The 21,238-nt window shown below is 39.0% G+C and overlaps 1 protein-coding gene across 1 annotated transcript in view; it reads right to left on the minus strand.

The window, feature by feature from the left end:
• Positions 1–506: 506 nt before the first annotated feature.
• The window catches only part of LOC106592118 (ALK and LTK ligand 2), a 28,019-nt gene continuing 7,287 nt past the window's right edge, over positions 507–21,238 (minus strand). The window contains exons 2-6 of the mRNA XM_045723703.1: positions 20,669–20,998; positions 19,171–19,224; positions 18,662–18,742; positions 2,386–2,459; positions 507–1,860 (exon numbers count right to left, since the gene is read on the minus strand). Coding sequence (XP_045579659.1) covers positions 2,395–2,459; positions 18,662–18,742; positions 19,171–19,224; positions 20,669–20,945 — 477 coding nt within the window. The 5' untranslated portion in view covers positions 20,946–20,998 and the 3' untranslated portion in view covers positions 507–1,860; positions 2,386–2,394. The remainder of the gene's footprint in view (positions 1,861–2,385; positions 2,460–18,661; positions 18,743–19,170; positions 19,225–20,668; positions 20,999–21,238) is intronic.

Here is a 21,238-nt window from a genome sequence, read left to right on the forward strand (position 1 = left end):
TGAGAGCCAGTTTCTTCTTGAAATGTTCCTGGATTGACTGACCTTCATGTCTTAAAGTAATGATAGACTATCGTTTCTCTTTGCTTATTCTGTTCTTGCCATAATATGGATTTGGCCTTTTACCAAATAGGGCTACCTTGTGTCACAACACAACTGATTGGCTCAAACGCATTAAGAATGAAATACATATCACAAATGAACGTATAACAAAGACAACCTCAACCGTCCCGTGGACGGGTCACCGATCCAGAAGAAGATTTATTAATTGAAATTCATTCCAGGTGACTACCTTATGAAGCAGCCAACAAGTGCTCAGCATATGTGGGAACTCCTCCTAGACTGTTGGAAAAGTATTCCAGGTGAAGCTGGTTGAGAGAATGCCAAGAATGTGCAAAGCTGTCATCAAGGCAAAGGGTGGCTACTTTGAAGAATCTCATATCTAAATATATATTTTGATTTGTTGAACACTTTTTTTTTGTTACTACATGATTCCATATGTGTTATTTCATAGTTTTGATGTCTTCACTATTATTGTTCAATGAAAAAAATAGCAAAAAATAGCAAAAAACCCTTGAATGAGTAGGCGTGTCAAAACTTTTGACTGGCACTGTATATATACTTACATTTACATTTACATTTAAGTCATTTAGCAGACGCTCTTATCCAGAGCGACTTACAAATTGGTGGATTCACTTTATGATATTTAGTATTTACAATATTTACATAGTACACACTAGAAGGTAACTATTCACACAATGTGCAAAAAAAGACAATTGGTTGAATATATAAATATATATGTATATATGACGTGACACATTCATGTTTAGACAGTTGGATTCTCCATCAAGGTGTGAGCTGTGGTGGCCATGAACGTTCGCTTCTTTAGGTTTATTTCAGAGACTAAGATGCAAACTGAGATGAGTCCCAAATTACACCCTTTTCTCTAGCAAGTGATCTACTTTGCACCAGAGCCACATGCAGTAGGTTTAGCCAGTAGTAGAGAATAGACCGTGAATTCAGATTGGTCCTCATTGGGGTTGCAAAATTCCTGTAACTGATTGGAAGAATCGCAGATTTCCTGCTTGATTCCAACAATCTTCCAACCAGGATTTCTGGAAAACTAAGGGAATTTGGGGAAAATTACCAGAATTTTTCAACACTAGTCTTCATGCAGTGTCCGTAATGTCCAAAATGTCAGAGTTTACTTTCTGCAGTAGGGCAGAGTATACCTGCTGAGGTAGCATGAGAGTCCTGTTGCAGACCACCAGGCTACCAGTGAGTCATTCCATCAGGGTTTAAATTATCACCAGGCGATCAATCAGTTATTTCATTAGGGATTAGATTATCACCAGGCGATCAATCAGCCATTTCATTAGGGATTCGATTAGTTCCCTTTTGTGGAATGTAGCTGAAGAGAAGATCAAGACTACTGTCTATTTTTCAGTCTGAAGCCACTGCCACTGCCCACAACACACAACCACCACAGCTCAGAGACCACCGTGCAATCTCCAACCATAGTCCAAAAAGCAAAATGATTAAAAACTCTAATTAAAACGTGAAGGCATGTCGATGACCACTGAAGCAGTTCCAGAGAGTGGCATGTCGTATGAAATATATAATCCAAGTGTCGTAAACTAGTATCCAAACTAGTATCCACGTGTTGTGTCGTCATGGTTTTTGGCAGTAGAACTATGAGGAGGTCTTTTCTTCTGTCCAACAAGTCTCTTCATTTGCACCATTTAGAATGTAGAGTAGAGTATTGTGTGTGCTCTCTGCAAACAGTGGCAGTCTGTGGTGCGAACATAACCAACAATCTCAATTCCCTGTTGCTTTTCAAGGCACTTCTCTCTTTCATGGGCTCTGTGGAGAGAGATAAAGAGAGAGAGAGAGATTTAGTGAACTTTGTACTTGGCTGCATGTTGAATTCCTTCCAAGATAAGGTGGTCTGAGAGTGGTATTAATAACACATAGAGAGACGTGACAGACTAATGATATATCTGAGAAAGAGAGAGAGTGAGAAAGAAAGTGAAGAGACAGATAGAGAAAGTGGAGAGACAGAGAGAGAAGCCCTGTTTCACATCAGTCATATCTACAATAGATAAACACATCATTCTGTTTTGTCCACCTTAATGTCTTTCTGATATTCTCCTGATAATTACCACAATGTTAAATCAACGGCTGCAGTCTGACACTGGAATTTAAGTGGAAAGGGGGGAGAGAGGGAGAGAGAGGGGGGAAGAGGGGGAGAGGGTGAGATTCATTATATACTCTCTATCGCTCTAACACTGGGAGAGAAAGAGGGGATAGAGACACAGAGAAAGGGAAGGAGGGGGAGAGAGAGAAAAAAACAGAGAGAGAAATGTAGATGATCTTCCATAGTCTTACCAGGGTATTCTACCTCTCTGTACACCTCTGACTGCCTGCCAGTCTTGTGAGAAGACGGGCACACCTTTTATAGTCTGAAAAACAACACAACAGGTCAGTCTAAAAACAACACAACAGGTCAGTCTATAAACAACACAACAGGTCAGTCTAAAAACAACACAACAAGTCGGTCTAAAAACAACACAACAGGTCAGTCTAAAAACAACACAACAGGTCGGTCTAAAAACAACACAACAGGTCGGTCTAAAAACAACACAACAGGTCGGTCTAAAAACAACACAACAGGTCAGTCTAAAAAACAACACAACAGGTCAGTCTAAAAAACAACACAACAGGTCAGTCTAAAAATAACACAACAGGTCGGTCTAAAAACAACACAACAGGTCAGTTTAAAAAACAACACAACAGGTCAGTCTAAAAACAACACAACAGGTCAGTCTAAAAACAACACAACAGGTCAGTCTAAAAACAACACAACAGGTCAGTCTAAAAACAACACAACAGGTCAGTCTAAAAACAGTCTAAAAACAACATAACAGGTCAGTCTAAAAACAACACAACAGGTCAGTCTAAAAACAGTCTAAAAACAACACAACAGGTCAGTCTAAAAACAACACAACAGGTCGGTCTAAAAACAACACAACAGGTCAGTCTAAAAAACAACACAACAGGCCGGTCGAAAAACAGTCTAAAAACAATATAACAGGTCAGTCTAAAAACAACACAACAGGTCAGTCTAAAAACAACACAACAGGTCGGTCTAAAAACAACACAACAGGTCAGTCTAAAAAACAACACAACAGGTCGGTCTAAAAACAACACAACAGGTCAGTCTAAAAACAACACAACAGGTCAGTCTAAAAACAACACAACAGGTCGGTCTAAAAACAACACAACAGGTCAGTCTAAAAACAATACAACAGGTCAGTCTAAAAACAACACAACAGGTCAGTCTAAAAACACTCTAAAAACAACACAACAGGTCAGTCTAAAAACAACACAACAGGTCGGTCTAAAAACACTCTAAAAACAACACAACAGGTCAGTCTAAAAACAACACAACAGGTCAGTCTAACAACAACACAACAGGTCAGTCTAAAAACAGTCTAAAAACAACAGAACGGGTCAGTCTAAAAACAACACAACAGGTCAGTCTAAAAACAGTCTAAAAACAAAACAACAGGTCAGTCTAAAAACAACACAACAGGTCAGTCTAAAAACAACATAACAGGTCGGTCTGAAAACAACACAACAGGTCAGTCTAAAAACAACACAACAGGTCAGTCTAAAAACACTCTAAAAACAACACAACAGGTCAGTCTATAAACAACACAACAGGTCTGTCTAAAAACAACACAACAGGTCGGTCTAAAAACAACACAACAGGTCAGTCTAAAAACAACACAACAGGTCGGTCTAAAAACAACACAACAGGTCGGTCTAAAAACAACACAACAGGTCAGTCTAAAAAACAACACAACAGGTCGGTCTAAAAACAACACAACAGGTCAGTCTAAAAACAACACAACAGGTCAGTCTAAAAACAACACAACAGGTCGGTCTAAAAACAACACAACAGGTCAGTCTAAAAACAACACAACAAGTCGGTCTAAAAACAACACAACAGGTCAGTCTAAAAACAACACAACAGGTCGGTCTAAAAACAACACAAGATGTCGGTCTAAAAACAACACAACAGGTCAGTCTAAAAAACAACACAACAGGACAGTCTAAAAAACAACACAACAGGTCAGTCTAAAAATAACACAACAGGTCGGTCTAAAAACAACACAACAGGTCAGTTTAAAAAACAACACAACAGGTCAGTCTAAAAACAACACAACAGGTCAGTCTAAAAACAACACAACAGGTCAGTCTAAAAACAACACAACAGGTCAGTCTAAAAACAACACAACAGGTCAGTCTAAAAACAGTCTAAAAACAACATAACAGGTCAGTCTAAAAACAACACAACAGGTCAGTCTAAAAACAGTCTAAAAACAACACAACAGGTCAGTCTAAAAACAACACAACAGGTCGGTCTAAAAACAACACAACAGGTCAGTCTAAAAAACAACACAACAGGCCGGTCTAAAAACAGTCTAAAAACAATATAACAGGTCAGTCTAAAAACAACACAACAGGTCAGTCTAAAAACAGTCTAAAAACAACACAACAGGTCAGTCTAAAAACAACACAACAGGTCGGTCTAAAAACAACACAACAGGTCAGTCTAAAAAACAACACAACAGGTCGGTCTAAAAACAACACAACAGGTCAGTCTAAAAAACAACACAACAGGTCAGTCTAAAAACAACACAACAGGTCAGTCTAAAAACAACACAACAGGTCAGTCTAAAAACAGTCTAAAAACAACACAACAGGTCAGTCTAAAAACAACACAACAGGTCAGTCTAAAAACAACACAACAGGTCAGTCTAAAAACAGTCTAAAAACAACACAACGGGTCAGTCTAAAAACAACACAACAGGTCAGTCTAAAAACAGTCTAAAAACAAAACAACAGGTCAGTCTAAAAACAACACAACAGGTCGGTCTAAAAACAACACAACAGGTCAGTCTAAAAACAATACAACAGGTCAGTCTAAAAACAACACAACAGGTCAGTCTAAAAACACTCTAAAAACAACACAACAGGTCAGTCTAAAAACAACACAACAGGTCGGTCTAAAAACACTCTAAAAACAACACAACAGGTCAGTCTAAAAACAACACAACAGGTCAGTCTAACAACAACACAACAGGTCAGTCTAAAAACAGTCTAAAAACAACACAACGGGTCAGTCTAAAAACAACACAACAGGTCAGTCTAAAAACAGTCTAAAAACAAAACAACAGGTCAGTCTAAAAACAACACAACAGGTCAGTCTAAAAACAACACAACAGGTCGGTCTAAAAACAACACAACAGGTCAGTCTAAAAACAACACAACAGGTCAGTCTAAAAACAACACAACAGGTCAGTCTAAAAAACAACACAACAGGTCAGTCTAAAAATAACACAACAGGTCGGTCTAAAAACAACACAACAGGTCAGTTTAAAAAACAACACAACAGGTCAGTCTAAAAACAACACAACAGGTCAGTCTAAAAACAACACAACAGGTCAGTCTAAAAACAACACAACAGGTCAGTCTAAAAACAGTCTAAAAACAATATAACAGGTCAGTCTAAAAACAACACAACAGGTCAGTCTAAAAACAGTCTAAAAACAACACAACAGGTCAGTCTAAAAACAACACAACAGGTCGGTCTAAAAACAACACAACAGGTCAGTCTAAAAAACAACACAACAGGCCGGTCTAAAAACAGTCTAAAAACAATATAACAGGTCAGTCTAAAAACAACACAACAGGTCAGTCTAAAAACAGTCTAAAAACAACACAACAGGTCAGTCTAAAAACAACACAACAGGTCGGTCTAAAAACAACACAACAGGTCAGTCTAAAAAACAACACAACAGGTCGGTCTAAAAACAACACAACAGGTCAGTCTAAAAAACAACACAACAGGTCAGTCTAAAACAACACAACAAGTCAGTCTAAAAACAACACAACAGGTCAGTCTAAAAACAGTCTAAAAACAACACAACAGGTCAGTCTAAAAACAACACAACAGGTCAGTCTAAAAACAACACAACAGGTCAGTCTAAAAACAGTCTAAAAACAACACAACGGGTCAGTCTAAAAACAACACAACAGGTCAGTCTAAAAACAGTCTAAAAACAAAACAACAGGTCAGTCTAAAAACAACACAACAGGTCAATCTAAAACAACACAACAGGTCGGTCTAAAAACAACACAACAGGTCAGTCTAAAAACAATACAACAGGTCAGTCTAAAAACAACACAACAGGTCAGTCTAAAAACACTCTAAAAACAACACAACAGGTCAGTCTAAAAACAACACAACAGGTCGGTCTAAAAACACTCTAAAAACAACACAACAGGTCGGTCTAAAAACAACACAACAGGTCAGTCTAACAACAACACAACAGGTCAGTCTAAAAACAGTCTAAAAACAACACAACGGGTCAGTCTAAAAACAACACAACAGGTCAGTCTAAAAACAGTCTAAAAACAAAACAACAGGTCAGTCTAAAAAAAACACAACAGGTCAGTCTAAAAACAACACAACAGGTCGGTCTAAAAACAACACAACAGGTCAGTCTAAAAACAATACAACAGGTCAGTCTAAAAACAACACAACAGGTCAGTCTAAAAAACAACACAACAGGTCGGTCTAAAAACAACACAACAGGTCAGTCTAAAAACAACACAACAGGTCAGTCTAAAAACAACACAACAGGTCGGTCTAAAAACAACACAACAGGTCAGTCTAAAAACAATACAACAGGTCAGTCTAAAAACAACACAACAGGTCAGTCTAAAAACACTCTAAAAACAACACAACAGGTCAGTCTAAAAACAACACAACAGGTCAGTCTAACAACAACACAACAGGTCAGTCTAAAAACAGTCTAAAAACAACACAACGGGTCAGTCTAAAAACAACACAACAGGTCAGTCTAAAAACAGTCTAAAAACAAAACAACAGGTCAGTCTAAAAACAACACAACAGCTCAGTCTAAAAACAACACAACAGGTCGGTCTAAAAACAACACAACAGGTCAGTCTAAAAACAATACAACAGGTCAGTCTAAAAACAACACAACAGGTCAGTCTAAAAACACTCTAAAAACAACACAACAGGTCAGGCTATAAACAACACAACAGGTCAGTCTAAAAACAACACAACAGGTCGGTCTAAAAACAACACAACAGGTCAGTCTAAAAACAACACAACAGGTCGGTCTAAAAACAACACAACAGGTCGGTCTAAAAACAACACAACAGGTCAGTCTAAAAAACAACACAACAGGTCGGTCTAAAAACAACACAACAGGTCAGTCTAAAAACAACACAACAGGTCAGTCTAAAAACAACACAACAGGTCGGTCTAAAAACAACACAACAGGTCAGTCTAAAAACAACACAACAAGTCGGTCTAAAAACAACACAACAGGTCAGTCTAAAAACAACACAACAGGTCGGTCTAAAAACAACACAACAGGTCAGTCTAAAAACAACACAACAGGTCAGTCTAAAAAACAACATAACAGGTCAGTCTAAAAAACAACACAACAGGTCAGTCTAAAAATAACACAACAGGTCGGTCTAAAAACAACACAACAGGTCAGTTTAAAAAACAACACAACAGGTCAGTTTAAAAAACAACACAACAGGTCAGTCTAAAAACAACACAACAGGTCAGTCTAAAAACAACACAACAGGTCAGTCTAAAAACAACACAACAGGTCAGTCTAAAAACAACACAACAGGTCAGTCTAAAAACAGTCTAAAAACAACATAACATGTCAGTCTAAAAACAACACAACAGGTCAGTCTAAAAACATTCTAAAAACAACACAACAGGTCAGTCTAAAAACAACACAACAGGTCAGTCTAAAAAACAACACAACAGGTCAGTCTAAAACAACACAACAAGTCAGTCTAAAAACAACACAACAGGTCAGTCTAAAAACAGTCTAAAAACAACACAACAGGTCAGTCTAAAAACAACACAACAGGTCAGTCTAAAAACAACACAACAGGTCAGTCTAAAAACAGTCTAAAAACAACACAACGGGTCAGTCTAAAAACAACACAACAGGTCAGTCTAAAAACAGTCTAAAAACAAAACAACAGGTCAGTCTAAAAACAACACAACAGGTCAATCTAAAACAACACAACAGGTCGGTCTAAAAACAACACAACAGGTCAGTCTAAAAACAATACAACAGGTCAGTCTAAAAACAACACAACAGGTCAGTCTAAAAACACTCTAAAAACAACACAACAGGTCAGTCTAAAAACAACACAACAGGTCGGTCTAAAAACACTCTAAAAACAACACAACAGGTCGGTCTAAAAACAACACAACAGGTCAGTCTAACAACAACACAACAGGTCAGTCTAAAAACAGTCTAAAAACAACACAACGGGTCAGTCTAAAAACAACACAACAGGTCAGTCTAAAAACAGTCTAAAAACAAAACAACAGGTCAGTCTAAAAAAAAACACAACAGGTCAGTCTAAAAACAACACAACAGGTCGGTCTAAAAACAACACAACAGGTCAGTCTAAAAACAATACAACAGGTCAGTCTAAAAACAACACAACAGGTCAGTCTAAAAAACAACACAACAGGTCGGTCTAAAAACAACACAACAGGTCAGTCTAAAAACAACACAACAGGTCAGTCTAAAAACAACACAACAGGTCGGTCTAAAAACAACACAACAGGTCAGTCTAAAAACAATACAACAGGTCAGTCTAAAAACAACACAACAGGTCAGTCTAAAAACACTCTAAAAACAACACAACAGGTCAGTCTAAAAACAACACAACAGGTCAGTCTAACAACAACACAACAGGTCAGTCTAAAAACAGTCTAAAAACAACACAACGGGTCAGTCTAAAAACAACACAACAGGTCAGTCTAAAAACAGTCTAAAAACAAAACAACAGGTCAGTCTAAAAACAACACAACAGCTCAGTCTAAAAACAACACAACAGGTCGGTCTAAAAACAACACAACAGGTCAGTCTAAAAACAATACAACAGGTCAGTCTAAAAACAACACAACAGGTCAGTCTAAAAACACTCTAAAAACAACACAACAGGTCAGGCTATAAACAACACAACAGGTCAGTCTAAAAACAACACAACAGGTCGGTCTAAAAACAACACAACAGGTCAGTCTAAAAACAACACAACAGGTCGGTCTAAAAACAACACAACAGGTCGGTCTAAAAACAACACAACAGGTCAGTCTAAAAAACAACACAACAGGTCGGTCTAAAAACAACACAACAGGTCAGTCTAAAAACAACACAACAGGTCAGTCTAAAAACAACACAACAGGTCGGTCTAAAAACAACACAACAGGTCAGTCTAAAAACAACACAACAAGTCGGTCTAAAAACAACACAACAGGTCAGTCTAAAAACAACACAACAGGTCGGTCTAAAAACAACACAACAGGTCGGTCTAAAAACAACACAACAGGTCAGTCTAAAAAACAACACAACAGGTCAGTCTAAAAAACAACACAACAGGTCAGTCTAAAAATAACACAACAGGTCGGTCTAAAAACAACACAACAGGTCAGTTTAAAAAACAACACAACAGGTCAGTTTAAAAAACAACACAACAGGTCAGTCTAAAAACAACACAACAGGTCAGTCTAAAAACAACACAACAGGTCAGTCTAAAAACAACACAACAGGTCAGTCTAAAAACAACACAACAGGTCAGTCTAAAAACAGTCTAAAAACAACATAACATGTCAGTCTAAAAACAACACAACAGGTCAGTCTAAAAACATTCTAAAAACAACACAACAGGTCAGTCTAAAAACAACACAACAGGTCGGTCTAAAAACAACACAACAGGTCAGTCTAAAAAACAACACAACAGGCCGGTCTAAAAACAGTCTAAAAACAATATAACAGGTCAGTCTAAAAACAACACAACAGGTCAGTCTAAAAACAGTCTAAAAACAACACAACAGGTCAGTCTAAAAACAACACAACAGGTCAGTCTAAAAAACAACACAACAGGTCGGTCTAAAAACAACACAACAGGTCAGTTTAAAAAACAACACAACAGGTCAGTCTAAAAACAACACAACAGGTCAGTCTAAAAACAACACAACAGGTCAGTCTAAAAAACAACACAACAGGTCGGTCTAAAAACAACACAACAGGTCAGTTTAAAAAACAACACAACAGGTCAGTCTAAAAACAACACAACAGGTCAGTCTAAAAACAACACAACAGGTCAGTCTAAAAACAGTCTAAAAACAACACAACAGGTCAGTCTAAAAACAACACAACAGGTCAGTCTAAAAACAACACAACAGGTCAGTCTAAAAACAGTCTAAAAACAACACAACGGGTCAGTCTAAAAACAACACAACAGGTCAGTCTAAAAACAGTCTAAAAACAAAACAACAGGTCAGTCTAAAAACAACACAACAGGTCGGTCTAAAAACAACACAACAGGTCGGTCTAAAAACAACACAACAGGTCAGTCTAAAAACAACACAACAGGTCGGTCTAAAAACAACACAACAGGTCGGTCTAAAAACAACACAACAGGTCAGTCTAAAAAACAACACAACAGGTCGGTCTAAAAACAACACAACAGGTCAGTCTAAAAACAACACAACAGGTCAGTCTAAAAACAACACAACAGGTCGGTCTAAAAACAACACAACAGGTCAGTCTAAAAACAACACAACAAGTCGGTCTAAAAACAACACAACAGGTCAGTCTAAAAACAACACAACAGGTCGGTCTAAAAACAACACAACAGGTCGGTCTAAAAACAACACAACAGGTCAGTCTAAAAAACAACACAACAGGTCAGTCTAAAAAACAACACAACAGGTCAGTCTAAAAATAACACAACAGGTCGGTCTAAAAACAACACAACAGGTCAGTTTAAAAAACAACACAACAGGTCAGTTTAAAAAACAACACAACAGGTCAGTCTAAAAACAACACAACAGGTCAGTCTAAAAACAACACAACAGGTCAGTCTAAAAACAACACAACAGGTCAGTCTAAAAACAACACAACAGGTCAGTCTAAAAACAGTCTAAAAACAACATAACATGTCAGTCTAAAAACAACACAACAGGTCAGTCTAAAAACAGTCTAAAAACAACACAACAGGTCAGTCTAAAAACAACACAACAGGTCGGTCTAAAAACAACACAACAGGTCAGTCTAAAAAACAACACAACAGGCCGGTCTAAAAACAGTCTAAAAACAATATAACAGGTCAGTCTAAAAACAACACAACAGGTCAGTCTAAAAACAGTCTAAAAACAACACAACAGGTCAGTCTAAAAACAACACAACAGGTTGGTCTAACAACAACACAACAGGTCAGTCTAAAAAACAACACAACAGGTCGGTCTAAAAACAACACAACAGGTCAGTCTAAAAAACAACACAACAGGTCAGTCTAAAAACAACACAACAGGTCAGTCTAAAAACAACACAACAGGTCAGTCTAAAAACAGTCTAAAAACAACACAACAGGTCAGTCTAAAAACAACACAACAGGTCAGTCTAAAAACAACACAACAGGTCAGTCTAAAAACAGTCTAAAAACAACACAACGGGTCAGTCTAAAAACAACACAACAGGTCAGTCTAAAAACAGTCTAAAAACAAAACAACAGGTCAGTCTAAAAACAACACAACAGGTCGGTCTAAAAACAACACAACAGGTCGGTCTAAAAACAACACAACAGGTCAGTCTAAAAACAACACAACAGGTCGGTCTAAAAACAACACAACAGGTCGGTCTAAAAACAACACAACAGGTCAGTCTAAAAAACAACACAACAGGTCGGTCTAAAAACAACACAACAGGTCAGTCTAAAAACAACACAACAGGTCAGTCTAAAAACAACACAACAGGTCGGTCTAAAAACAACACAACAGGTCAGTCTAAAAACAACACAACAAGTCGGTCTAAAAACAACACAACAGGTCAGTCTAAAAACAACACAACAGGTCGGTCTAAAAACAACACAACAGGTCGGTCTAAAAACAACACAACAGGTCAGTCTAAAAAACAACACAACAGGTCAGTCTAAAAAACAACACAACAGGTCAGTCTAAAAATAACACAACAGGTCGGTCTAAAAACAACACAACAGGTCAGTTTAAAAAACAACACAACAGGTCAGTTTAAAAAACAACACAACAGGTCAGTCTAAAAACAACACAACAGGTCAGTCTAAAAACAACACAACAGGTCAGTCTAAAAACAACACAACAGGTCAGTCTAAAAACAACACAACAGGTCAGTCTAAAAACAGTCTAAAAACAACATAACATGTCAGTCTAAAAACAACACAACAGGTCAGTCTAAAAACAGTCTAAAAACAACACAACAGGTCAGTCTAAAAACAACACAACAGGTCGGTCTAAAAACAACACAACAGGTCAGTCTAAAAAACAACACAACAGGCCGGTCTAAAAACAGTCTAAAAACAATATAACAGGTCAGTCTAAAAACAACACAACAGGTCAGTCTAAAAACAGTCTAAAAACAACACAACAGGTCAGTCTAAAAACAACACAACAGGTTGGTCTAAAAACAACACAACAGGTCAGTCTAAAAAACAACACAACAGGTCGGTCTAAAAACAACACAACAGGTCAGTCTAAAAAACAACACAACAGGTCAGTCTAAAAACAACACAACAGGTCAGTCTAAAAACAACACAACAGGTCAGTCTAAAAACAGTCTAAAAACAACACAACAGGTCAGTCTAAAAACAACACAACAGGTCAGTCTAAAAACAACACAACAGGTCAGTCTAAAAACAGTCTAAAAACAACACAACGGGTCAGTCTAAAAACAACACAACAGGTCAGTCTAAAAACAGTCTAAAAACAAAACAACAGGTCAGTCTAAAAACAACACAACAGGTCGGTCTAAAAACAACACAACAGGTCAGTCTAAAAACAATACAACAGGTCAGTCTAAAAACAACACAACAGGTCAGTCTAAAAACACTCTAAAAACAACACAACAGGTCAGTCTAAAAACAACACGACAGGTCGGTCTAAAAACACTCTAAAAACAACACAACAGGTCAGTCTAAAAACAACACAACAGGTCAGTCTAACAACAACACAACAGGTCAGTCTAAAAACAGTCTAAAAACAACACAACGGGTCAGTCTAAAAACAACACAACAGGTCAGTCTAAAAACAGTCTAAAAACAAAACAACAGGTCAGTCTAAAAACAACACAACAGGTCAGTCTAAAAACAACACAACAGGTCAGTCTAAAAACAGTCTAAAAACAAAACAACAGGTCAGTCTAAAAACTACACAACAGGTCGGTCTAAAAACAACACGACAGGTCAGTCTAAAAACAATACAACAGGTCAGTCTAAAAACAACACAACAGGTCAGTCTAAAAAACAACACAACAGGTCAGTCTAAAAATAACACAACAGGTCGGTCTAAAAACAACACAACAGGTCAGTTTAAAAAACAACACAACAGGTCAGTCTAAAAACAACACAACAGGTCAGTCTAAAAACAACACAACAGGTCAGTCTAAAAACAACACAACAGGTTAGTCTAAAAACAACACAACAGGTCAGTCTAAAAACAGTCTAAAAACAACATAACAGGTCAGTCTAAAAACAACACAACAGGTCAGTCTAAAAATAACACAACAGGTCGGTCTAAAAACAACACAACAGGTCAGTTTAAAAAACAACACAACAGGTCAGTTTAAAAAACAACACAACAGGTCAGTCTAAAAACAACACAACAGGTCAGTCTAAAAACAACACAACAGGTCAGTCTAAAAACAACACAACAGGTCAGTCTAAAAACAACACAACAGGTCAGTCTAAAAACAGTCTAAAAACAACATAACATGTCAGTCTAAAAACAACACAACAGGTCAGTCTAAAAACAGTCTAAAAACAACACAACAGGTCAGTCTAAAAACAACACAACAGGTCGGTCTAAAAACAACACAACAGGTCAGTCTAAAAAACAACACAACAGGCCGGTCTAAAAACAGTCTAAAAACAATATAACAGGTCAGTCTAAAAACAACACAACAGGTCAGTCTAAAAACAGTCTAAAAACAACACAACAGGTCAGTCTAAAAACAACACAACAGGTTGGTCTAAAAACAACACAACAGGTCAGTCTAAAAAACAACACAACAGGTCGGTCTAAAAACAACACAACAGGTCAGTCTAAAAAACAACACAACAGGTCAGTCTAAAAACAACACAACAGGTCAGTCTAAAAACAACACAACAGGTCAGTCTAAAAACAGTCTAAAAACAACACAACAGGTCAGTCTAAAAACAACACAACAGGTCAGTCTAAAAACAACACAACAGGTCAGTCTAAAAACAGTCTAAAAACAACACAACGGGTCAGTCTAAAAACAACACAACAGGTCAGTCTAAAAACAGTCTAAAAACAAAACAACAGGTCAGTCTAAAAACAACACAACAGGTTGGTCTAAGAACAACACAACAGGTTTTTAGACCGACCTGTTGTGTTGTTTTTTAGACTGACCTGTTGTGTTGTTTTTAGACCAACCTGTTGTGTTGTTTTTAGACTGACCTGTTGTGCAATACAATTGCTCAGAGAAAGAGATTTTTTTTTTTAACAAGTAATGTTCATTTTTTTGAAAGGTAGGGGTAAAAAATATTGACAACCCTGTTTTTAATACCTCACCCAGCGAGGACAATGCCACTGAGCTTTTATCTAAATTATTTTATGAGTTAGAGAACACATTGGGAGAGACCTTAGACCATTCCCCCATACAGAATTGGACTGCCCTCTACAATTCAAAGCACAGGTTGTCAATGGGTTTGAAGTCCAGAGACTGAGATGGCCATTGTAAAATGATGATTTTGTGGCCAAATTCCATTAGAATGATAGGGGAAATTCATAAAATTCCATGTGAATTCACAACGCAGATGTGTTGCTGCCAGCAACGGTTTGGGTCTCAGGGTGCGTCCCTTTAAGATGGTTAAGCATTGCACCTGTGCTACCGTTACCGTACCTCAATTCCACCTAGAAAAGTTAGCATTTCCTTCTTAACATCTCAAAGTACTGTCATACAGGACTTTGCTGCTGTCACTTGCCTTTCTCTGCCATTTTTACAACTGTTAATGACAATGGCGTAGTGGTGGAGAGTTCGACTGAGTGTCAAGATTCAGTATTTTTGGAACGGAAGAGACTGATTAGTTGCCGTACTTCCGAGAACACAAACGCTTGTATCTTTCCTAGCAAGCTAGCGAGGGACGGAGAGAGAGGGGAGCGGCACGGTATAGGCAGGTCAGCCACCAGGCAGACATTTTGTACCATGCACTAGGCCCATCTATCCGCAATCAATAGCTGTATCTCACACTGGAATGCTGTATCTTGCAATCTTGCAAAGAGAAAGAGCAGGGCTCCAGCGTGAGGGAGAGAGAGAAGGGGGCAGGCAGGCCAGCATGAGGGAGAGAGAGGAGGGGGCAGGCAGGCCAGCATGAGGGAGAGAGAGGAGGGGGCAGGCAGGCCAGCATGAGGGAGAGAGGGGAGGGAGAGTGAGGAGGGGGCAGGCAGGCCAGCGTGAAGGAGAGAAGGGGGCAGGCAGGCCAGCATGAGGGATAGAGAGGAGGGGGCAGGCAGGCCAGTGTGAGGGAGAGAGAGGAGGGGGCAGGCAGGCCAGCGTGAGGGAGAGAGAGGAGAGGGAGAGAGTGGAAGCAGACTGGCAGGCCAGCGTGAGGGAGAGTAGAGGAGGCAGGCAGGCCAGCGTGAGGGAGAGAGAGAGGAGGGAGAGTAGAGGAGGCAGGCAGGCCAGCGTGAGGGAGAGAGAGAGGAAGGAGAGTAGAGGAGGCAGGCAGGCAGAACTGTAAAGTGAAGAAGTGAAGACACCTGAAAAGAGTCTGAAATACTGTCCCCGGAAGTACAGCTACATGGATTAGATGATGACAGAGCAGTGGGGGTGTTCATTTCCTTTGGACTATAAGGTTCTATGTGAATACAGTGTAACTGATATTTAGATGGTTCTTCATACATCTGGGTAGATAGATATAAAGATTATTTTTTTTATAGTTAATTTTAAGTGACAAAACTATAAAAGTTATCTCTGCATAAACCCATTTGAACGCCTTCCCTGTAGCTCAGTTGGTAGAGCATGGTGTTTGCAACACCAGGGTTGTGGGTTCGATTCCCACGGGGGGCCAGCACAGAAAAAATAAATAAAAAATGTATGAAATGTATGCATTCACTACTGTAAGTCGCTCTGGATAAGAGCGTCTGCTAAATGACTAAAAATGTAAATGAATGCTATATGTTTCCTATCTGCTATCCAATCACAAGCCTGAACAAATACAGACCGACTAATCAGAACACATCTTTACCATCTCCCTCTAAGTATGATCTTGGCTAGTCTACCTAGCAATAATGGCATGCAATCAACAACAACAACAACAAAAACACTGTCAGAAATCTTAAAGTACATTGCCATCACAAAGTATTCACAACCTTTGATTTTTTCCCCCACATTTTGTTGTGTTACAGCCTGAATTTAAAATGCCTGAATTTATTCCATTAAAATAAAAGTTAGATTTTGTGTCACTGGTCTACACACAACACCCCATAATGTCAAAGTGGATTTATGTTTCTATACTTTTTTACAAATAACTTAAAAATGAAAAACTGAAGTGTCTTGAGTCAATAAGTATTCAACCCCTTTGTTATGGGAAGTCTAAATAAGTTCAGGAGTAAACATTTGCTGAACAAGTCACATAATAAGTTGCATGGACTCTGTGTGCAATAATAGTGTTTAACATGAGTTTTGAATGACTACCTCATCTCTGTACCACACACATACAGTTATCTGTAAAAACCCTCAGTCGAGCAGTGAATTTCAAACACACATTCATCCCCAAAGACCAGGGAGGTTTTTCCAATGCCTCGCAAATAAAGGCAACTATTGTTAGATGGGTAAAAATAAAAAGAAGCAGACATTGAATATCCCTTTGAGCATGGTGAAGTTATGAATTATATTTTGGATGGTGTACCTGTCCCAGACCTGCTGTCCCAGACCTGCTGGAACCCTGACCTGTTCACCGGATGTGCTACCTGTCCCAGACCTGCTGTTTTCAACTCTCTAGAGACAGCAGGAGCGGTAGAGATACTCTCAAAGATCGGCTATGAAAAAGCCAACTGACACTTACTCTTGTGTTACTGACTTGTTGCACCCTCGACAACTACTATGATTATTATTATTTGACCATGCTGGTCATTTATGAACATTTGAACATCTAGCCCATGTGCTGTTATAATCTCCACCCGGCACAGCCAGAAGAGGACTGGCCACCCCTCATAGCCTGGTTCCTCTCTAGGTTTCTTCCTAGGTTCTGGCCTTTCTAGGGAGTTTTTCCTAGCCACCGTGCTTCTACACCTGCATTGCTTGCTGTTTGGGGTTTTAGGCTGGGTTTCTGTACAGCACTTTCAGATATCGGCTGATGTAAGAAGGGCTATATAAATACATTTGATTTGATTTGATTTTGATTTTGATTTGTATCAATACACCCAGTCACTACAAAGAGAAACATAATTCCACTTTCACATTATGGAATATTGTGGGTATGCCAGTGACACAAAATCTAAATTTAATCAATTTAAAATTCAGGCTGTAATCCGACAAAATATAGAAAAAGTCAAAGGGTATGAATACGTTTTGAAGGCACAGTAAGTGTAATGATTATCATGGAAGCAACACTTTACCAGAGAATCAACACTTTACCAGAGAGTCAACACTTTACCAGAGAGTCAACAATTTACCAGAGGGTCAACACTTTACCACAGAGTCAACACTTTACCAGAGGGTCAACACTTTACCAGAGAGTCAACACTTTACCAGAGAGTCAACACTTTACCAGAGGGTCAACACTTTACCAGAGAGTCAACACTTTACCAGAGAGTCAACACTTTACCAGAGAATCAACACTTTACCAGAGAGTCAACACTTTACCAGAGAGTCAACACTTTACCAGAGAATCAACACTTTACCAGAGGGTGAACACTTTACCAGAGAGTCAACACTTTACCTGAGGGTCAACACTTTACCAGAGGGTCAACACTTTACCAGAGAGTCAACACTTTACCCCGAGAGTCAACACTTTACCAGAGAGGTAACACCTTTACAGAGAGTCAACACTTTACCAGAGAGTCAACACTTTACCAGAGGGTCAACAATTTACCAGAGGGTCAACACTTTACCACAGAGTCAACACTTTACCAGAGGGTCAACACTTTACCAGAGAGTCAACACTTTACCAGAGAGTCAACACTTTACCAGAGAGTCAACACTTTACCAGAGGGTCAACACTTTACCAGAGAGTCAACACTTTACCAGAGAGTCAACACTTTACCAGAGAATCAACACTTTACCAGAGAGTCAACACTTTACCAGAGAGTCAACACTTTACCAGAGAGGTAACGCGCTCGGCTGCAGATAAACATTACACTGACTTAGTTTCCTCTTCCTCCTGTGTGTGTGTGTGTGTATGTGTGTGTCTGTGTGTGTGTGTGTGTGTGTGTGTGTGTGTGTGTGTGTGTGTGTGTGTGTGTGTGTGTGTGTGTGTGTGTGTGTGTGTGTGTGTGTGTGTTAGCATTAATACTCACAGGCAGGGATGGTACAGTCTCTGGTGTTGTGGTATAGTCTATAGAAGTGTTTCCTACATCTTGGGTTAAAGAATAGAGGACCTGGAACACACAGATAAGGGTTAGTTACACTGGTGAACACACACACACACACACACACAGACACAAACAAGGGTTACACTGGTGAACACATAGACACAAACAAGGGTTACACTGGTGAACACATAGACACAAACAAGGGTTACACTGGTGAACACACACACATTAACACACAAACTAACTCAGGCCTGGGCAATTTCAGTTCTCGGGGGCCTGATTGATGTCACACTTTTCCCCCATCATCCCCAGCAAACACACCTGATTTAAACTCATTTCATTTTTAACTGAAGATCATGATTAGTTGATTATTGGAGTCAGGTGTGTTGGCTGGGGCAAAAGGGTGACACCAATAAGCCCCCCCCCACACAGGACTGGAGTTGCCCAGGCCTGCACTAACTGTCACTGACACACAGAAGCGGGTAGTGTCTGACCTGTTAGGTGTTTGAGGAACTTTTCTTTCTGTCTCAGGTCTCTGGGGAACACCTCTGGGACGACAGGGAATACAATAAATTCAGACCACATGCATGGTGGACTGAAGGACAATATGTGGCCATCCACATCGCCACGTCCACTAGCGTTTCTTCTTCAGCACAGTGAGATCGATAGAGCAGCGGGATTTAATAACTCACCTATGATGTTTTCTGTATGGTGAGACTTGTTCACTAATGGTTAATAACTCACCTATGATGTTTTCTGTATGGTGAGACTTGTTCACTAATGGTTAATAACTCAGCTATGATGTTTTCTGTATGGTTAGACTTGTTCACTAATGGTTAATAACTCACCTATGATGTTTTCTGTATGGTTAGACTTGTTCACTAATGGTTAATAACTCACCTATGATGTTTTCTGTATGGTTAGACTTGTTCACTAATGGTTAATAACTCACCTATGATGTGTTCTCCATGGTGAGACTTGTTCACTAATGGTTAATAACTCACCTATGATGTTTTCTGTATGGTTAGACTTGTTCACTAATGGTTAATAACTCACCTATGATGTTTTCTGTATGGTTAGACTTGTTCACTAATGGTTAATAACTCACCTATGATGTTTTCTGTATGGTTAGACTTGTTCACTAATGGTTAATAACTCACCTATGATGTTTTCTGTATGGTTAGACTAGTTCACTAATGGTTAATAACTCACCTATGATGTTTTCTGTATGGTTAGACTTGTTCACTAATGGTTAATAACTCACCTATGATGTTTTCTGTATGGTTAGACTTGTTCACTAATGGTTAATAACTCACCTATGATGTTTTCTGTATGGTTAGACTTGTTCACTAATGGTTAATAACTCACCTATGATGTGTTCTGTATGGTGAGACTTGTTCACTAATGGTTAATAACTCACCTATGATGTTTTCTGTATGGTGAGACTTGTTCACTAATGGTTAATAACTCACCTATGATGTTTTCTGTATGGTTAGACTTGTTCACTAATGGTTAATAACTCACCTATGATGTGTTCTGTATGGTGAGACTTGTTCACTAATGGTTAATAACTCACCTATGATGTTTTCTGTATGGTGAGACTTGTTCACTAATGGTTAATAACTCACCTATGATGTTTTCTGTATGGTTAGACTTGTTCACTAATGGTTAATAACTCAGCTATGATGTTTTCTGTATGGTTAGACTTGTTCACTAATGGTTAATAACTCAGCTATGATGTGTTCTGTATGGTTAGACTTGTTCACTAATGGTTAATAACTCACCTATGATGTTTTCTGTATGGTGAGACTTGTTCACTAATGGTTAATAACTCAGCTATGATGTGTTCTGTATGGTTAGACTTGTTCACTAATGGTTAATAACTCACCTATGATGTTTTCTGTATGGTTAGACTTGTTCACTAATGGTTAATAACTCACCTATGATGTGTTCTGTATGGTTAGACTTGTTCACTAATGGTTAATAACTCACCTATGATGTGTTCTCCATGGTGAGACTTGTTCACTTCATTCCTCTCCTTGGTCTCCAAGGTGAACTCCTGTTTTTTGGCGGGGTAGTGCTCGTGTACCTGGTCCTGTTGCTGAGCCAGACGCACCTTGTCCATGATGAGCTCCATGAGGTTGTGTCCGTCCGTGCGCGCCCCTTTGCTCACCCCTGGGCTCCCGTCCAGGAAGCTCTGTTTGCAGAAGCCAGCAGTCAGCAGTAGGACCAGCAACGCCAGTAGGACGGGGATACGCAGCACGCTCATCGCTCCTACCCCCGGGAGCACGCCTTCCCCTCGCAGAGTCACCTTGCACTACCCTGAAAACACACACACACAGACTGTTGGTAAGGATCCTCCAAACTGCCTTTCTAAGCACAATTCAACATTCAGCATACAGACAAGACATGAACGACAGTTGACCTCAGATAAGTTTAGAAACAGTCACCCTCAAGTCATAAGAAAACAGATGATCCACTGTCTCCTCCTGTTCACAAAAACAACACCTCCTTTCCACTGATGGATCATGGAATGAATCAGAATCTGTGTCTGATAAAAAC

The sequence above is a fragment of the Salmo salar genome, chromosome ssa09 (assembly GCF_905237065.1).
Source record: "Salmo salar chromosome ssa09, Ssal_v3.1, whole genome shotgun sequence".
Taxonomy (NCBI): domain Eukaryota; kingdom Metazoa; phylum Chordata; class Actinopteri; order Salmoniformes; family Salmonidae; genus Salmo; species Salmo salar.